General features: G+C 48.5%; 1 protein-coding gene across 4 annotated transcripts in view; it reads left to right on the forward strand.

The window, feature by feature from the left end:
• AMBRA1 (autophagy and beclin 1 regulator 1) overlaps positions 1-12,664 on the forward strand; it is a 136,765-nt gene extending 124,101 nt beyond the window's left edge. For all 4 annotated transcript variants that reach the window (XM_074824077.1, XM_074824078.1, XM_074824081.1 and 1 more), the window contains 3 exons: positions 308-400; positions 1,946-2,139; positions 11,068-12,664. In XM_074824077.1, coding sequence (XP_074680178.1) covers positions 308-400; positions 1,946-2,139; positions 11,068-11,558 — 778 coding nt within the window. In that variant the 3' untranslated portion in view covers positions 11,559-12,664. The remainder of the gene's footprint in view (positions 1-307; positions 401-1,945; positions 2,140-11,067) is intronic.
• Positions 12,665-17,118: the final 4,454 nt, after the last annotated feature.

The raw sequence follows: 17,118 nt of genomic DNA on the forward strand, positions 1-17,118 counted from the left end.
GATTTTATACACACAGTTGTATGTCTTCATTTCCTGAAAATCTCTCTGCTCCTGTTGCTGTGCCTCAGTGCTAATATTGAAAGGAAATTAATGGAGTATTCCAGAGCAATCTGGGTAATACAATGCTCCATGTTTGCAAGGCTGTTTATGGTGATGAGCCCTTTTAACAAAAACATGAACTGAGCCAGATCTGCAGTTTCTGTAGGTCAGGAATCAACACTGTCCTTCGTGTTGTGGGGATGTAATGTGTGCTGGCTGGAATCGTGTCCTGCCATACTAATATTTTTTCCTTCTTTGGTGTTTCAAGGGCCTTAAACTCTGGAGTTGAGTACCACTGGGACCAGCTGAATGAGAACGTCTTCGCTGTGCATTCCAGCAGCAGGAGCACTGAGCGGCCTGGGTGAGTCTCCTGGGTGTGGATTAAAGAGACCTAACACTTCTTAGGCAATTTTTTCAACCTCTGACACTGCCTGGTTGGGCGACCTGGCCTGCTTCCAGTAAGTGACATTCAGTGCCCAAAAGTGCTGCCAGTGATAGTGAAGTACATGTGTCATCCATGGCCTCAGTAACACCCTTGAGCAAGCCATGGGAGGAACATGTGGGGTTTGATGCATCAAAAACACTGTGCAAAGTAAACAGCCTTTGGAGGATAACTGAAGAACGGGGGGAGGTGTTCACAGACATGGATGCAAATCCATTGGGCAGTCTTGGTAACTGATTTTCATCCCTCTGGTTTCTGGTCATGGGACAGTTGTTTCTCAGCAATAAACTCTAAAAATAAAGCTAAATCATTTGACAGCCCTATTGGCCGCTTCATCCAGTCCAGTGATACACACGTTAGTTATTCTAAACACAAGGGTGATGCTGCAGTCCCTTGCTTCTTGTCCCAGTGAAGAGTATTTCTCCTTAAGCCAGCTGTTCTCATCAAGAGGGTGGCGGTCTTGTTTCTGATTTATGAACTCTGGGATCCCAAAGAGGTTACAGACGGGTGTACAGGGCCATGTCTGTGCTGTCCCTACAGCCTTGGACTGATTGAGAGTGAAAAATAAACAGTAGAGGTTCTTTACTCTGCCATGTCAGTGGATATTGCCACTACTCATGTTTCTTGACAGCACATGTCAGTCCTGCATGATGGGTTAGGAGCAGCTTGAAGGCAGAAATACTGCTCAAGAATGAACTAGCTCAAAGAGCAAGAAAAGTGTGGCAGGTTTCAAAACCTTATAAAAAAGGGTTGTGAATGAGGCAGTCTTTCCTAGAATCTATCATTTCCAGCACTTACAGCCAGAGGTCAGTTTTGGAAAGAGCATCCAAGCATTGTCAAGATTCAGCTCTTGTAGTGTTGTACACTTCAACTGTTCAATTCTGAGAAGCAGCTAATGAGCCTTGAGGCAGTTCCTGTTGTTTGCTCTTGAGAACAGAGAATTTCTCTTGTCCGGCTGGAACGGGCAGAAATGCCTGCTGGAGTTCATTCATGTGTGATGCTGACAAACTAGAAGGTCCAGAGGAGGGAAGGGATACACGCTGCGTCCTTGGGAGTTAAAACCGACGTGCAGAGGAAGGTTGTGTGTGTGTTTATGGTCCTGCGCTGCGTGTCGTGTTGCCTACTCAACTCAGTGACCTCGAGACAGAGTCGTTCTGCAGGCTTAGTGATGCTGCAGGGATCTCAGTCTGTGCCTGGCAGACACGCCGCTTCTGTGGAAGGGTGGGTGGACTGTAAGAATCTGTTGGCCTAAAATTCTAGAGACCAGTCAGCTGAGGTTGGAGAGGGGTGTCTGTGTGTGTGTAAATAAGTGCAGGTCAAAATTACCTCCAGCCCCATCTGCACAGTGGCTAGCAGGTGCCTGGTTGGAGTGGAGGCAAGAAGAGGCTCAGGTGGATGCTTCAATCTTGCTGGGTCACATTGCCTCCAATGCTCCTGGTCTTATTTGTTTTTCTCTCTTTTCAGAACCAGCAGAGCCACATGGAGGACAGACAGGGACATGGGCCTGATGAATGCCATAGGCCTGCAACCCCGAAACCCCCCCACCTCTGTGACTTCGCAGGGTACCCAGACCTTGGCGCCTCAGCTGCAGAATGCCGAGACTCAGACAGAGAGGGAGGTACAGGAGCAGGAATCCGCCTCTGCAGGGACCGGGGAAGGTAGGAGCTCAAGCAATGATTTATTGTGAGGAGTTTCCACACAGGTTCCACATCCTGTCAAGGCATTTGGACACTCCTGTTATCTCTTCAGCAAAGATTTCTCCAGCCTAATTTGCCTGTAGCTAGGCCAAGATGATCAGGAGCTATATGAACAGAGAAGTTGTCTTTTTCACATGCTTTTAGAGGGCAAAATGGACTCTTCTCCAGATCATTGTGTCTTTGTAGAATCAGATGTACTGGCATCACTTCTCACAAATCTCCTGAACTCTAACCATCAGTAAGGCTGCAAACTGCTAAGAATTATCCTTTCTGCCTCTCTGTTAAGAGCTTAGCTTGGTCTTATCATCCTCTGCATCCAAAACCTGTGCAGGCTTCACAAGCTCAGAACCTGGATACAAATCACTTCTCGCAAAGCAGGTATGAGTATCCTGTGTAGTCTGATCGATGCAGGCTGTGATGAGTGTCCAGCTCAGCTATTCAAAAATGTCTCTAGTGTTTTCCAGTCCAGGAAAACTTACCAACATGTAAAGAGCTGGAAGCAGCTAGGTGCAATTCCTGCATGATGATAAAATCATTGATCTTTTGAAAGCATGGTGGTTTTCTCTGGGCTTGTTGTCTCTATACTGTAGCATTGTGCTTGAATCCAGCTCTGAAGGCTTGGCTAGGAAGAAGTTGGGTAGTATATCCACAGGAAAGACAGAGAAAATCAAGGAGACGGTTTTGAAGGTATTGGTTCATGATGAACCCACTTGGCTTTGGGAAGCAGCCTGTGACATGCAGGTTTGTGCCTGTATGCTTACTTGTGCTCTGTTACTCTGAAAGATGCTTTTTGGCATGTGACTCTTCCACAGTTGCTGTTGTGCAGCATCCAGCATGTGTGATAAGGCTTTCCCTGATCTCGGCTCTTCTGTTCAAAGTTAAGTAGCAAATTCCTGACCTGGGGGGTTTCCCATCTGCTTATCTCAGCAGAGCTGGGATTAACTTCTCTGGAAGGTTAGTACAGTTGAGGGCGTGTGAATAAGGCTGGAACGTAGGCTGTCTGGACAAATGCTGAATTTATGGGAACTGGTTCTTCCACTGAATGTGGTATGCAGGCTGAGAACAGGGTACAGTGTGGGACCTTCTTGCATCAAGGCCACGATGGCTGACACCGCAGGCTTGGGGATCTTTCTCTGCTCTGTTAAACCAGTGAAGTTCTCCAGTGCTGCTTTTCTCTGCTGCAGTTCTGCAATTGTCTGGAGGTTTTGTTATCTCATTCTTTCTAATTAACCTTTCAATTTTCAGATCTAGGTCATGGTTTTTAACTAGACCATTAATGAGATGGGGAAGGGTTGTCCTTTACCAGTGCCTTGGGCAGGGTATCTCTACAAAGGAGCAAAACATGTAGCGTTTGGAAGAAAGGGAGCACAGATAACAAGCCTAGGACAGGGACTTCTCTTTGTCTCCCTTTCTTGCTTGGAAGAAGATTGGTGGGTTCCTGTCACATCCTGCTTAGATGAAGGAGACAAGTGACTTAGATTCATAAACCCCCCCAACGGAGTGGACAACGGTGAGACAACTGTCAAAGTCCATACATTTATTAACTTCCCACAATGTACTAACTGGATACACGATAATTGGCTAAGTATATAACAAGTTAATGGCAAGCAATACAGTATACCTTGCATTACTTAATGGTAGTGAGGGAAAAGGGGAAAAAGAAAAGGAGGGAGATAGAGAGAATAGACAAAGAGAGATCACTGGATCATTGGTCCAGGTTCCTGCGTTGGTCCTGTCCAAGTTTGTCAGGGATGCATCTGTCTTCTTCACTTCTTCATGTCTTCTTTTTAATTTCTTCCTCTCACTCCTTGCCCCCTCCTCAATTTATACACACTTTCCTTGGGTCCGTCCCCTAGGTCAACCCACATACCTACGTATCCCATGTATGGGGAGAGGTAAGGTGCTTCATGAGATGATGTAACTAGCGTGATCTTGTTAATCTTTATTAGAATATTCAAGGGTGTCAACTTTAATATACGTTTCCTGGATAATGAAGCAAAAGTCATTCACTGGACAGATGGCCCTTGAAACTTTACAAGATGCACCAGAGCAGAACCGTCCTGTCTTCACAGGGCTTCCTCCTCCAGCTGCATCCTGTGCTATCCAGGCAGCCTTATCAGCTCCAAACTCCACACTATCCACCCCGTGACTAGTTTTGCTACTTGTGTTTGAGACGTGCCTCTGCTCCCCCCCATCCCTTATCTCTCTCAGACTGTTTTTTCTCACAGGCCTGTTTCTCTCAGGCCTTGGTTTTGGGGAGTTACAAGTCGTCTCTCACAGTTCCACATCTGGTGTGATTTCTGGCTCAGATGCTGACTTACCATATGTCCCCTTGCAAGTGGCCTCACCTGAAAAATGGGCTGTCACACTCCTGTCTACTATATAAGGACCTTTAGAATAAAGGAGTTATTCCAGTATGGACATGTGCACTGGGGTTGAGCCAAGTGATTTTATCCTGTAGTTGATCAGTTCCTATGCCAATTGCATCCTGAGTGGAAGTTCCTCTGCAAGGGCTCAAGAGCAGCTCAAAGCAGGGAGTTGTCAAGATATTAACTATCAGGAGCATGTAGGATCCAAAAAACCTGTGTAATCCATGACAGAGGAAGAGTACAAGAACCTATCATGGAGCAGAAAGTCAAATTTTCAGCTGCTGTTACCAACACCTCAACCAGTTAGCTGGGGACTTGTGGCATCAGTGATCTGGTTCATCCAGAGTCTTCGTGCTTCACATTATACTTGAGCCTCATTGCGCTGCTTGTGGTTACTGTATTTTCAGCATCATAAACTCTTGTGATGCTTGTCCAGTGTGTTCAGGCAGGCTAGATTAGATGCTGTGCTGCTTTTCTGATGGTTAATTTGCCCCCTGTATCTACCATAACCCTTTGTTTGTTGAAAGGAAACAGCGTTTCCTAACAGCAGGATCGAGATGTCAAGGACAGGAAGGAGAAAAAAAAGAGGAAGGAAAAAATATGCTACCACTAAGCTGGTGTGTGACCTAGGGCCAATTATTAATCATCTACTAAATGGGAATAAATCTTCCCATAGTACAGTACACCAGGGACTGTGAAGATTAATTAGTGTTTTGTATGGGTCTTTGAAGATGTAAATCACTATGTAAAAGCTTAGCAGTATTAGCAGCAGCAGAATGGATAAATCAGATGTGATTCTGAGTAATGTAAAGGAAAGTGATTTAGTTACCGCCTCGTCATGAGAGGGAAAAAAAACCCAAAACAAACCCAAAAAAAACCCCTTGAATGTTTAAAAAATGAAAAGAAAGTAAAAGAAAGGCTAGTGCTACCCCCAAGAGTGGATTTCTGCCCTGTATCCTGTCAGCCCCGCCATTGTGGGGAATTCTGGCTTAGGGCATTTCTTGCAGATATGTGCTTACTGTACAAGAAAAAAAAAAGTATGCAGAATTACATCAGAAATCTAATTAAGCTCCGTGTGGGTATAAATAGTTTCCTTTTCTCATGCAAAGCTCTGCAGAGACTTTGCTATTCTGATTATCTTTCTACCTCCTTTGGAGGAATGAGTATATGATGACTATTAGAAGTGAATCCCTCTAATGTCTGTATCTTTTTGTTTTGTGGCAGTTGATAGCTGCCTTGTGAACTCTTCTCCCAAGCCACACATAAACCAAAGGAAGTTAAGAGTTGAGAGAGGTACCAAGAAATGCATAAACCAGTATTTCAGCCGTCTCCTACTTTCTTTTAAGCTGACAGGCATAGTGGAAATTGTGATGGAGTTGTAACTTTGAGGGACTCTTAATTAGAAACAGTCAGTTGGGGGTTGTACTACACTTTCCCTTGCAAATAGACAGGTGTGATAGGGGAGGAATCTGTATTCAGCTGGCAAATTAAATGTCACTTAAAAACCAACAAAAATTCCTAATGAGATTTAATGGCCCAAAGCTTTAACCTTTAGAAATTGTAATTCCCAATCCAGACTGGGTCGGGCTGTGGCTGCCACTTGTTCAGGCTGCTGGATCTGTGGAGTAGGGTGCGAGTGGCAGTAACTGTCAGGGACTGCAACATGCAAAAGGTGCTGCAGGCTGAGGGAAAGGGACATTTGCAGAGCTTCAGGACACTTGTTTGGTTGGGCTCCCATGGTGTCCCCTGACTATCAACAGTATATCAATACATCTTCTAGAGAATCCAGTTGTTTAAAAAGAAAAAAAATAACCCACGCTCAAAAAAAACTTGATGAAAGGAACTGAAAGACAATTGTAATCTCAATTCCTATCATCTGCATTGTCTTAAAATTCAGATAGCCAGCTCAGTGCTCGTTGTGCAAGTAGGCATGTGTTACGAACTACTGAAATTGTAGCCATCGGAAGATCTGCTGTCAGTGGATTGCTACTTTGCCTGTCTTTGGGGGATACATATTGACTACTGTCATGCTGTATACAGTTTTTAACCTATTTTTCTCACCAGCCAGTACAAATTTCCCTCCTGTCCAACTGCTTTTAGAGGATGCAGCAGATACTTTTGAGAAGGAAAAGGGTTGGGTTTGTGGGATTCAGTCTGTTCAAACTGTTAATAGTGAAAAGACAGCCCATGCAAGTGAAACTTTCCTGGTGTAAGCAAAGCATCCTGAGGATGCCTAAGGAGCACTTATAAGCAGAGTCAGTGTGCCTGCACGTGATGTAACTTATTTAAACTGAGACATTAGGAACGTGTGCTGGGGTCTGCATGGGCAGGAATACCCTGTCCCCAGCCAAACCTCATGAATGCTAAAAAGAAACATGCTGTTTTACGTTAGCTGAACACATTCTTGCAATGCTGTTGTCAGATGTGACGCGACTTTTGTGCAATTAGTGTGGAAATGGCAACCAGGACACCGGGGATCAGCTTCCAGTTCTGCCTCTCATTCTCCAAGTAGGAACGTGGGTAGATTCCTTAGCCTTTTATCTGCCCATCCATCTGTAAAATGTGTGTCATATGTCCTATAGAACTGCAAATTTCGGCTTCTCTTTAAAACCCTCTGAAACGCACTACCTAAAAAATAGACTCAGGTTTTAGAGAAGCATGTACTACACAAGCCTTTAGTGTGAGCTGCTCCAAGTACCTAGCTTTCTTGGGATTAAATGATGGAGGCTACTTTTAAACTCTTGTTACAAAAATAAGTTTTACTCATACAAATCACCAAGGTGAGATATTGCTAAGAAATTTGTTACAAGTCAAAGTGGTTGCATGTTTTCTGAGTTCTGTGGAGTTGTTTGGATTAGCTACTTCAGAAAGGAAGTGTGAACATGCTTCTGAGCTTGGTTGGAGAGAAAAGTAACTGGTAGTATTTCTTCTAGCACTAAGGGAGGTGTGATTATTCATAGCTGGTTATGCTGTGCTGTGACCCTCCCTTTCCTATTCTTATGCAAGGAGTGAATTCATTTTAAAATACTGATATTTTTATCTTTGAGCATCTGAATTAGCGGGTCAGCTCACACCTCAGAGCTATTATTCCATGTTCTCTGAAGACTTAGATATCTCTGTAGTGCTTACTCTTAGTTCTAATTTTGAAGCTTTGTTTGCAAGCATGCCTACTAACTACTGCTGGTTTTAGAAAGAGGAAAGCTGAAAATAGGATAAAAATCAAGAGCGATATCAGTATATTGCACAGCCACAGAGGAGCCTGATCTCATCCTTGCTTCTTTGGGCCTTGCTCTTTATCAGATGTGTGCTGTCCATGCCCAGAGATAAACAAGTTGTATCCCCATAAGTACTTAAGAAACCACTTCATTTAAGAGTGGAAATGCTTCTATGTTATGCCCAGCTCCACTGAAAGTTTGCTAGATGTTTCGCCTTTGTAGTCTTCTGTGTTAAGCTTTTGTGTTTCTGGAGTAGCATGGCCGAGGACTTCTAAAGACAGATGTATTAGCTAAGGAGTACTTTGTTAAATGTTGGAGCCAGTCAGCTAGATTGATGGTTAGTTCAGTTTTCTAGATTTTTGTCTGTAGTGCTCTGTGAGGTTTTTCTATTTTTCTGACCCTAGAAGGTAGATTTAGAAGAATGAGAGCTTACAATAAAAGATTTCACAGAGCCTGGGAGATCAGAATGTAGTTTTGAGCACAAAATGAGAGGAGTTTCCTTCTTCGTATGGAGAATTAGATGTGCTGTCACTTGGCCTACTCCTGCACAAGCTCAGGTTCAAGCTCTGGATATGCCTAAACCCTTTGGAGTCTGGAAAAAAGTGTCACGAGTATGGGGTTTCTCTCTGTCCTGATTCTGTTCAGCTGGTGGTGCGGGGAATGGGGTTTGGCCACTGCAGCAAGTTGAAACATCTAGCAGTCTGAGGTTTACGGCATTGCTGTTGTTTTGAGTAAGTGCCTGTGTGCACACTCTGAACCTCCACCAAATGGAAGTTAGCTTATTTCACTTGTGCTGAGTACTAATGTAGTCTGCATTGGCAGCCTGGTGAAAGAACGTGTGTGGGAGTCACCAGGCAGTAGAAACAGGGCTGTATGTGAATCTGTGCTGTAGCTCAGCTCAAAGCAAATCACACAGGAAGCTTTGCTCTGAACCAGTCAGCCAAAGCCATTGTCGAAGCCCGAGAGGGGAAAGGAGAGGCCAACCCCCAAAGCAGAGGTGCTTGTTGGATGCTTGAATGGTGACGCTCACTTCTGGTCCTTGACAGACCAGAAAGGAATTTCCAGCAGTGCTGTATCTCTGTGCTCATAATCTGAAGGCTCATGACTTGCTGATTTCTGCTGTGGCATCAGCCCTTGCCTGTTTTCTGAGCAAGCAGCTGCCTCAACTGGAAATTCAGCCATGGCACATGGTAATTAAGGGGCAGGGAAGAGCAGGGGGTACTGTGTTGTGCGCTGCCTGCAGGGACTCCTCTGGTAAAGCACATGTTTGTAATGCTGAGGAGCACTGGCTGGGGATCCTTGCTGATTCGTGGTTCTAATGCTCCTGTATTGGGCTACTTTATAGTAAGTGATCTGTCAAGAGCACAGTACCTGCTGTTTCAGGACTTGTGTAGGTAGGGCTTGCTGGCATGTCTCTAAGCCAGGTTGCATGTCTTGGCTTTCTCAAACGTCCTCTCTGGCCTGGCCGGATGGTTGGTAACGAAGTGCTTACAACTGTGCCCTCAGAAGGACGCGATGGCTGAATCCAGAACCGTGCTTCTCACACCTTCCACTTACTGCTGCTCATGATCAATGCTTCAGTATCCCCTGGCACACGTGTTTTTCACGCTGAAGTTTCCAGTCTTAACAGCTGCCTCTGTCTGTTCTCAGTCTTTGTGCTGCTCAGCCAGGTTCCTAGTTCATGTCAGCCACATCCTGAACAGGAATCCTCTGCTAGAGCTGTGGGCCAGGCTCTGCCCAGGGGGTATGCTTGCTCACTCCCCTAGGCTCTGCTTCAGATTCTCACGTGGTTACTGGTGTCTCTGTCGTCTCACTGATGCTTTAACCGAGGAGCTGTGTAATTGCTGTATGTATAGGGGGTAGAGCAGGCTTACTACATTCCTAGCAGAAAGGGACTTATTCTACTTGTGAGGATTAAATTTGCCCTTAATGTCCGTAATATCTTTACAGCAGGGCAGTATGTCAGCAGACTTGCCTGAAGATTAAATTAGCCATGCCCTGTGGTGGAGGAAGCTGGTGGTGTTTGATGCAAGTACCACTGAGCCCATGAGGGAAGGGAATAAGCCGTCACTGACTGTGTAACATGTTAACAGCTTTAACTATCTTGCTTTTTTGAAAAACAGTCTCTACAGTGGCATGGTGTAGACTGTGCTGAATACCCCAGCTCCCATGTTGGATACATGAGCTCTATCCCACAGCCCCGAGCAGTTTTGTCTTCCTAGTCGGGGTAGTGTTTTCGTTTTTATTGTGTTTTAAGTCCTGCCTACATCTAGCCTTGTTGACATTTGTGTTCATTTCTGTGGTGCCAGGAGAGCTCATGGCTTTCTCCTCTCCTCTAATCAGCACTGCTATAGCTTCATGGAGCTGGCAGTGAGATTTATCTCTTTAATAAGAATCATCAGGATCCCAGTGTGGAATGATTCTAGCAGTTTATGATTACCAATTCTTTTCCCCAAATGGTCTGGGTAGGATTTGTAGCAGGAGGAGGATGCTGGGAAACAGAACTGGTCTGGACTTTACTGCCATGGGGATTTAATCTCCTACATGGACTATTTTTCTGGGAGATTTTGTTCTTCAAAAGTAATCTTCAGCAACCAAGGCATCTGACGATGGTTCTGTCAGAGCTCAGTACAGTGTGACTGTGAAGGGAAGGCTCAGAGATAGAGTAGACAAAGACTCTAGATCTTAAGAGTTGTCTTTTGCATTCCTCAAAAGATACCAAAGGGAGCAGGAGCCTAGATCTCTCCTTGATCATAGGTGATGTGGACTGTCTTCTGTAGCTGCTGTCCGCTCTTGGCCAGTTGCCTGTGTCCTCCTTGATATTGGGGGGATTGCCATCATGTCATCGGCCTGGGGTGTTCTCAAACAGGTGAAGTAGGAAAGGCCACAGGACTCTTTCACACCACGGTGAAATGTTTGGTTTATTGTAGTGCAAGCTGAGGTTTTTCTTCCTGCCCCTGTGGGACTGGCTGGACTGTCTCTGCAGCTGTGAGAAAACACAGTGCCTCTGACTCATCTTTTTTCCCCACCTGTATGGCTAGATAAGAGCTGCTTCTCCAAGGCTTAGACATGCAAGTCTGTGAGGGATACCCGTGGGATTGGGCAAGATTTTCTTGACGGAGTTCAGTGCCTTTGTCTGGCACTTCACCTAAAGTTACGGAAATAAAATGTTGGGCTCCCTCTGGATCAAAACCCATCTTCTGTCCCAGCACACGCGCACTGTGTGACGCATCCTCCCCCTCATGCTTTCTCTTTGTGTTGTGGTTTGCCTTGTGCACCAAAGTTGCTTCTGCTTTCTCTTGCAGGTGAAGGTCCAGAATATGGGGCCAGTGGGGAGGATGCCCTGAGTAGGATCCAAAGGCTGATGGCAGAAGGTGGCATGACTGCTGTGGTCCAGCGGGAGCAGAGCACCACCATGGCGTCCATGGGCGGCTTTGGCAACAACATCATTGTGAGCCACCGGATCCACCGCAGCTCTCAGACTGGTGCAGAGTCCAGCGGAGCGGAGGGCGCAGCAGCGCAGCAGTCCACCTCACAGCAGCTGGCAGCTGAGCTGGAGGGACGGATCCTCTCAGAGTCTATGCAGCTGTCGGAGCATGGCCTGAGCCCGCGGACAGCCTCTAGTGGGAGTGAAGGACAAAGCGCAGGTGATCTGGACCTGCCAGAGCAGGCCCAGTCCTCCATGGACACTGAGGGACCAATTGAATACAGTGACCTAACTAATAATAACCATCTTCCTGACAGTACCAACTTCTATAGTAATGACAGCACCAGTGGGGAGTCGCGGAACAGGTAGAGGTTGAGTTGTGTGTTGGTGCTACCCTTGTACTGCTCAGCAGAGACCTGTACCTCACAGCTGGCCAGGAGCTGGAAGAGTAGGGATGTGTGGCTCTGACAAGGATGCTGGTGGTTTGGAGGGCTTCTCTATCCTGGGTGAGAGGGAAGGGATGAGGACTGCAAGGGAAGCCATGGGGAAGAAAGCGTACTGTACTTCCAGCGTTCCCACTGCTGAAGAGTTAACAGGAATATGAACTGTACTGGCTGCACATCACGCAGATTTTGAAGCCCCATGGGATCCCCTGAGCTCAGCCCTAACCCTGCAATTCAGTGTCATCCTTTGTAAAGCTCCTTTCCTTTCCTCTTTCCTGCCCTTTTATGCCTAGGGGCTGATCAGTAGAGTGAGGAAAGGGAAGGGGGCCTGCAGCATCCTTCTGGAGACAGGCAGTCCTCCTGGGAAAACCCGGGTGTGATGCTCCAGCTCCATTGCTGGAGTGGAGGAGTCTTCTAGGCCATAGTCCCGCTCTGTGGCACAGCACTGCTCCCGCCTCAGAGTGGTGTTCTGAGACCTGTCCTGCCTGCGCTATGGTCTTTTCTGGGAAGAACTGGACTTTGCCAAAACCTGCATGGCTCAGGATCTGCTCACAGGTGGGGTTCTTTCCTTTTTAGAGAGCTAGTTTACTACTTGGCAGGAACCTAAGCAGAGCTGCTTTATAGATGGGTAGAGGGACAGGGGCTACTGCTCTCTAGTCAGGATGCAGTTCGCACAAGGATGTTCTAAGCTGTGCCAATATTAACATGAATGAGCCATCCCAGTGGTTTCATGGTGCCAGGACTGAGCTACAACTCCTTGGCAGGGGGCAGGAAATGTCTTTCAGCTCTAGGCCAGGGTGTGAGGTATGAGTCTGTGATGTAAGGTGTTGCATGTGAAATCTTGACCTTGTACATGTAGTTTCTAGTGGAGAAATCAAGGCTCTGATATTTTGTTTTTAGTCTCAAATGTGATTTTCCTTTTCGTTTGTAACTCTCCATCCCTAGCAGGCTTGTGGAGGAAGGACGGGGAGCGTGTGAGTGCTAACGAGGGAAACACCAAAGATCAATGTCATTAAAATATGACAAACCCTTGCTTGACCTACTGTCTTCATTTGTGTGATGGTTGTTTCCGTGATCAGCCTTGGGATAGGTACATCCTGCTCAGAAGCTCAAGGTAGCTTACGAATGTCAGATGATGACCACCCCCTTCCCAGGAGGAAAAAGCAGGCTCAGCCTTTGAGTTGGAAGCCCAGCACTGGGAAAGGGGGAGGAGCATTTGGTAGTCTTGACTGCAAATCGGCATTTAACCAGTCTGGAGGTGAGCGGGCACTTCTGCGTTTCCCATCATCCAAGTACTGCATTAGGGAGAAAGGGGAGTGTTTCTATAATCCCGCTTAAAAAGGTGTGCAGAGATGCAGCACTGCCTATCTTAGGCAAGCAGAGAGGGTCTGTCTTGCTGAGCTCTTGGAGCAGAAAAGGGGTGCAGTGTCTGTCTGTCTGGGATGAAGGAATGCATGCCCTAGCGTTACCCCTCTGTGGTGAGGGATGCTTCCCCTGCTGTCTGAGCACCTGCTGGCAGCTGCTGTGCTCCTGCCCGGCTCCTCGAGACTCTGGCTGCAAAGACATTACAATAAATAAGGCTGTCATTAGGCAGCACTCAAGCTCCCAGTCAGAAGAGTCTGTTAGAGAACATTAAGCAAATCTTCTCTTAAATCACAGCCTGGAAATGAACCTTAAATCAAATCAGCTGCTGCCAGGCCTCATTGCAGAGTGTTAATGAGGCTCTAAAACCTGCCCTGAGCCAACCACATCCCTGATCTGACAGGAGAGCAGCCTGAAAAACGGGATTCCCTTGTGTGGTGAGGAAGGTTTCATGCATCCCTGTATTGCCTCAGCGTGGGGTGGCCTGAGGATGTGCTGGCACTTGGGAGCTGGAGGAGCTATGTCTCAGCTGAGGGCTCGGGCAGACAGGGCGGTGCAGGTCTACGCAGAGCTGTTTACTGCTCTGCTTGAAAACAAACTAAAACAGAGCCTGGAAAAAAAATGCTTCTGCTTTGGCTCAGCCTGGCATCTCTTTTTCCCTTCATGATTCCTGGAAGAGTCTTGAGGCCCATTCTTGGTAGATGTGATGCAGAGCGTTTACAGATGTCCATTTCTGTAGCCAGAGCCAACCTACCTACAGAAAAATTTCCATCATGGTTGGAGAAGGGTCTTCTGGGATGCCTCACTCTAGTGCTGGCAGATTCTCAAAGTTCTGGCGCACACCACTACTGGGCACTCTGGCCAGGCTGCTGTGCAGAAGCCTGAAGCCTGCTCTGCTGAGGACTTCCCTTTGGTCCAGACCTGCCTCCCTTGGAGACAGTGGCAGAGCGGGTAGTGAGTTCCAGTGGGAGCAGGAGCAAGCCACAGCTGCTGTCTTTGACATCGACTTGGCACATCTCTGAAGCTCCAAAGCAGCTTTTCATTCAAGGCTTGTAGGGGAAACTCTTCCAGATGAGGTAAGAGTGAAGGCCTGACCAGAGCAGGCATCTTTGATGTTTCTCCTAACCCACATTGTAGCTCTAGGCCAAAGGCTGGTAACAGCTGCAGCCTGGCTCTGAGTTCATACAGGCTTTAAGTAGGAACAGGGGGCAGGGTGGGTGTGGGTGGACTTAATCTTCAGCTGCTGCCTTGGATGGGCTTCGTTGGGTGACCTGCTGTGGCCACACAACTAAGCAGATGCTCTCAGTGGTGGTGGGCTTGTGTGGAGAGAGACCAATGCTTTTTTTTTGAGTTTCAGACCTAGAATCCACCAAGCTCAGTTTCTGTCCCTGCCTGAGACCTGATGGAGGGAGGTGGGTGCCTAGGAAGAGGGGTGTAACAGGATGGAAAATTGAGCACACTTATGCCATGGTCTCACTTCCTCCCCACCCACCCAGTGCAATTTATTTCTTCTACTTGTGGAACAAAACTCTCACTTGCCTTGGACTACCTGCTCTGGCCCAGCAGTCTTCCTTGGTTGGTTTGGACAGGGCTGAGCTCTGCAACACCCTCGAGCAACACCCCCGAATCCACATGACGACCTGAGGCCTGGAGCCCTGCGCAGAACAGGAGGCAGCGGGATTGCCCACGTCCAGGACAAGCACAGCAGCTGCACAGGGCTCCTTCCCCAACCCTCACAGCTCACCTGCTCGCTGCAGCGTGGTAACGCGGCGCTGAGGCAAGCGCCCTGCCAGGAGCAATGTGGAAATTCAACAAGAGCTGCCTGAGGAAACCAAACCAGAGCTGTGCGTGCTTGCTGGCCCAATTTAGGAGGCAAAATGAGAGCTTTGCTGCGTAGGAGCAGGAAATAATCTTAAAAACCAAAAGCTTTTCTCAGCCTTAGCCTGTCAGGAGCCTTTAAAGGTGCTAACAAAATCCTGGGGAAAGGAGAAATACAGTGCAGAGAATTTTATTTAGCTTTCAAAAGGCTTTTGATAAAGTCCCTCACAAGAGGCTATTAAAGAAACTTAGTCACCTCAAGGGTGAGGGGTAGAGTCCTTCTGGAGGTGGAAGCTGTTTGAGGTGGGAATTGGAGTCAAAAGTAACAGCCAGTTCTTGGCTTGGAAAGAGGTCAATGGTGGGTTGTTCAGGTTCGGTAGGAGCCAGTGTTCTCTAACAGCCCTAATGAGCTGGAAGAGGAGGGGAACAGCTGAAGATACAAGATTATTTAGGTTAGCTAGGAAGAGAGAAGGTGCCAGAAGCCTGGGGCAGCAGGAGGAGGTAACGGTTGGAGCTCCTGTGCTGTGAGGGTGCTGGTGTATGAATCCTTCCCAGCACTAACCTGCATGGGCACTGCTGCAGCTGGTGAGTGCTCTGGCACCCCCGGGCCTGGGACCAAAGCAGCTGGTGAGCACTGCCTGGGGGGGAGACTAGGGATCAGGGGGGTTCCCGAAGCCCTGGCAGGTGGCACAGCAAAGTGATGACACCCCTTGTCCCTACGAGTCCGGTGTTTTCTGCCCTCTCCCCGCTTTGCTGGCCTGTTGCTCCACCTCCAGCACCTCCATTTGACTGCCCCTGGGAAGTCCCACGCCCTACCCGCGTGTGGCTGGTGTGGGGTATCCGTGGGGTCATCCTTGAGCTGGGTGGTGCTGGGACCCAGTTCTACATGATGACCTGGGCAGGAGGAGAAGGCAGGGACCGGGTCACAGCTGGGTGCATGGGGACCCTCCCTCCTCTGGTGTTACTAGTGCCGAAGCCAAGCCCCATAGCCGGCCCTTCACCTGCCGCTCTTGCTGCTGGCCGGGCAGCAGCTGCCCTCTCTGCTCAGTCCCAATCTGCCAGAGAAGCTGTTCTCCAACAGGAAAAGGCAAATTAATTAAAGCGTGCAGCATGTGAGCCATCCACCTCTAATTGGGATCTCGGTGTGCGGCATGTAAATGTCATGCTGCTGCTGCCTCTGTGTGCAAGAGGCCCTCGGCTCTCGAGGGGGCCAGGGGGGGGGCACACGGCAGCCTTTCATTTCCAGCTGCCACCCTCTGCCAGTCAATTAATGCCGGCGCCCCTTTCTCCTCACCCCTGGGAGCAGAGGCCTCTGCTCCCTGCCCTGCTGCCGCTGCGTGGCTCCTGCTGTGGTAATAGGTGGGAGGCTCATCACGGCCCGCTCGGTGCACTCCGGTGAGCATGGGGATTTGTTTCCCCACAGCGTCTCGGAACAGAAGCGCCTCTCATCTGTTCTCGGTTAGCTCCCTCGGCTCCTGTTTGTTTTGCCTTTCAAGCGGTTGTTGCTGGCACGCAGTGCTGGTAGGAAATGGCAGGGATCAAGCTGTCTTCCTCAGGACACCTGCCCTGGGCATCGGCTCCCCGTCAGCCAGGAGCTGGTGTCCTGGAGAGGGCACCCATCCACCTCCCATCCGAAAACCAACATGCTCCAAGCATCCACCCTCCGTGCCAGGGTCTTGCTATCCCCTTTGGGCCAGGCTCCCTCAGCTTGGCGGTGCCACGTGGGAGGGACTGGGGGGGCCTGAGAGCTGCCTGGGTAGGGCTCAAACGACTTGGTGGGACAGGTGAGGTGTGAGTGACAGGAGATGTGAGCCCAGTAGGGAGCAAATGCCACCGCTGGAGGAGGCAGCCAAACACCAAGGTCTCCAGGAGGACCTGTTGCTGAAGCTGGACCACTCTTTGTGTGGAAAGCTACAGCTGAGCCCTCTGGCCCCGCTGAGCCTTCACTTCAGCTGGGGCTGGCATGTGGCTCTTGGCAGCCACTGAGGCTTCTCCTTCCGTCCATGAGTCCAGCCCTGATTCAGCTTGGCTGGTGGAGTTGGGCTCTGGAGCCCCTGCTCCTTCCAAACTCAGAAAACACCCTAGACTCCCTGGCCCTCCACCTTTACCCTCTGTGCTCCTAACTCCAGCTTTACAGAGGCTGGGGTAAATAGCAGATGCTGTGCAAAAACATGAGCTGCCATGGTGCTTTAGGCTTGGTCCTTTCTACTTCTCAAGCTCAGCTCCATGTCCAGGCCAATATTTCCACCCCCGTGGGTGCCATGGGTACACCACTGCTCCAGCTTTCCCTAAACTCTGTGCCAGGC

This window comes from Strix aluco, chromosome 4 (assembly GCF_031877795.1).
Source record: "Strix aluco isolate bStrAlu1 chromosome 4, bStrAlu1.hap1, whole genome shotgun sequence".
NCBI classification, from domain to species: domain Eukaryota; kingdom Metazoa; phylum Chordata; class Aves; order Strigiformes; family Strigidae; genus Strix; species Strix aluco.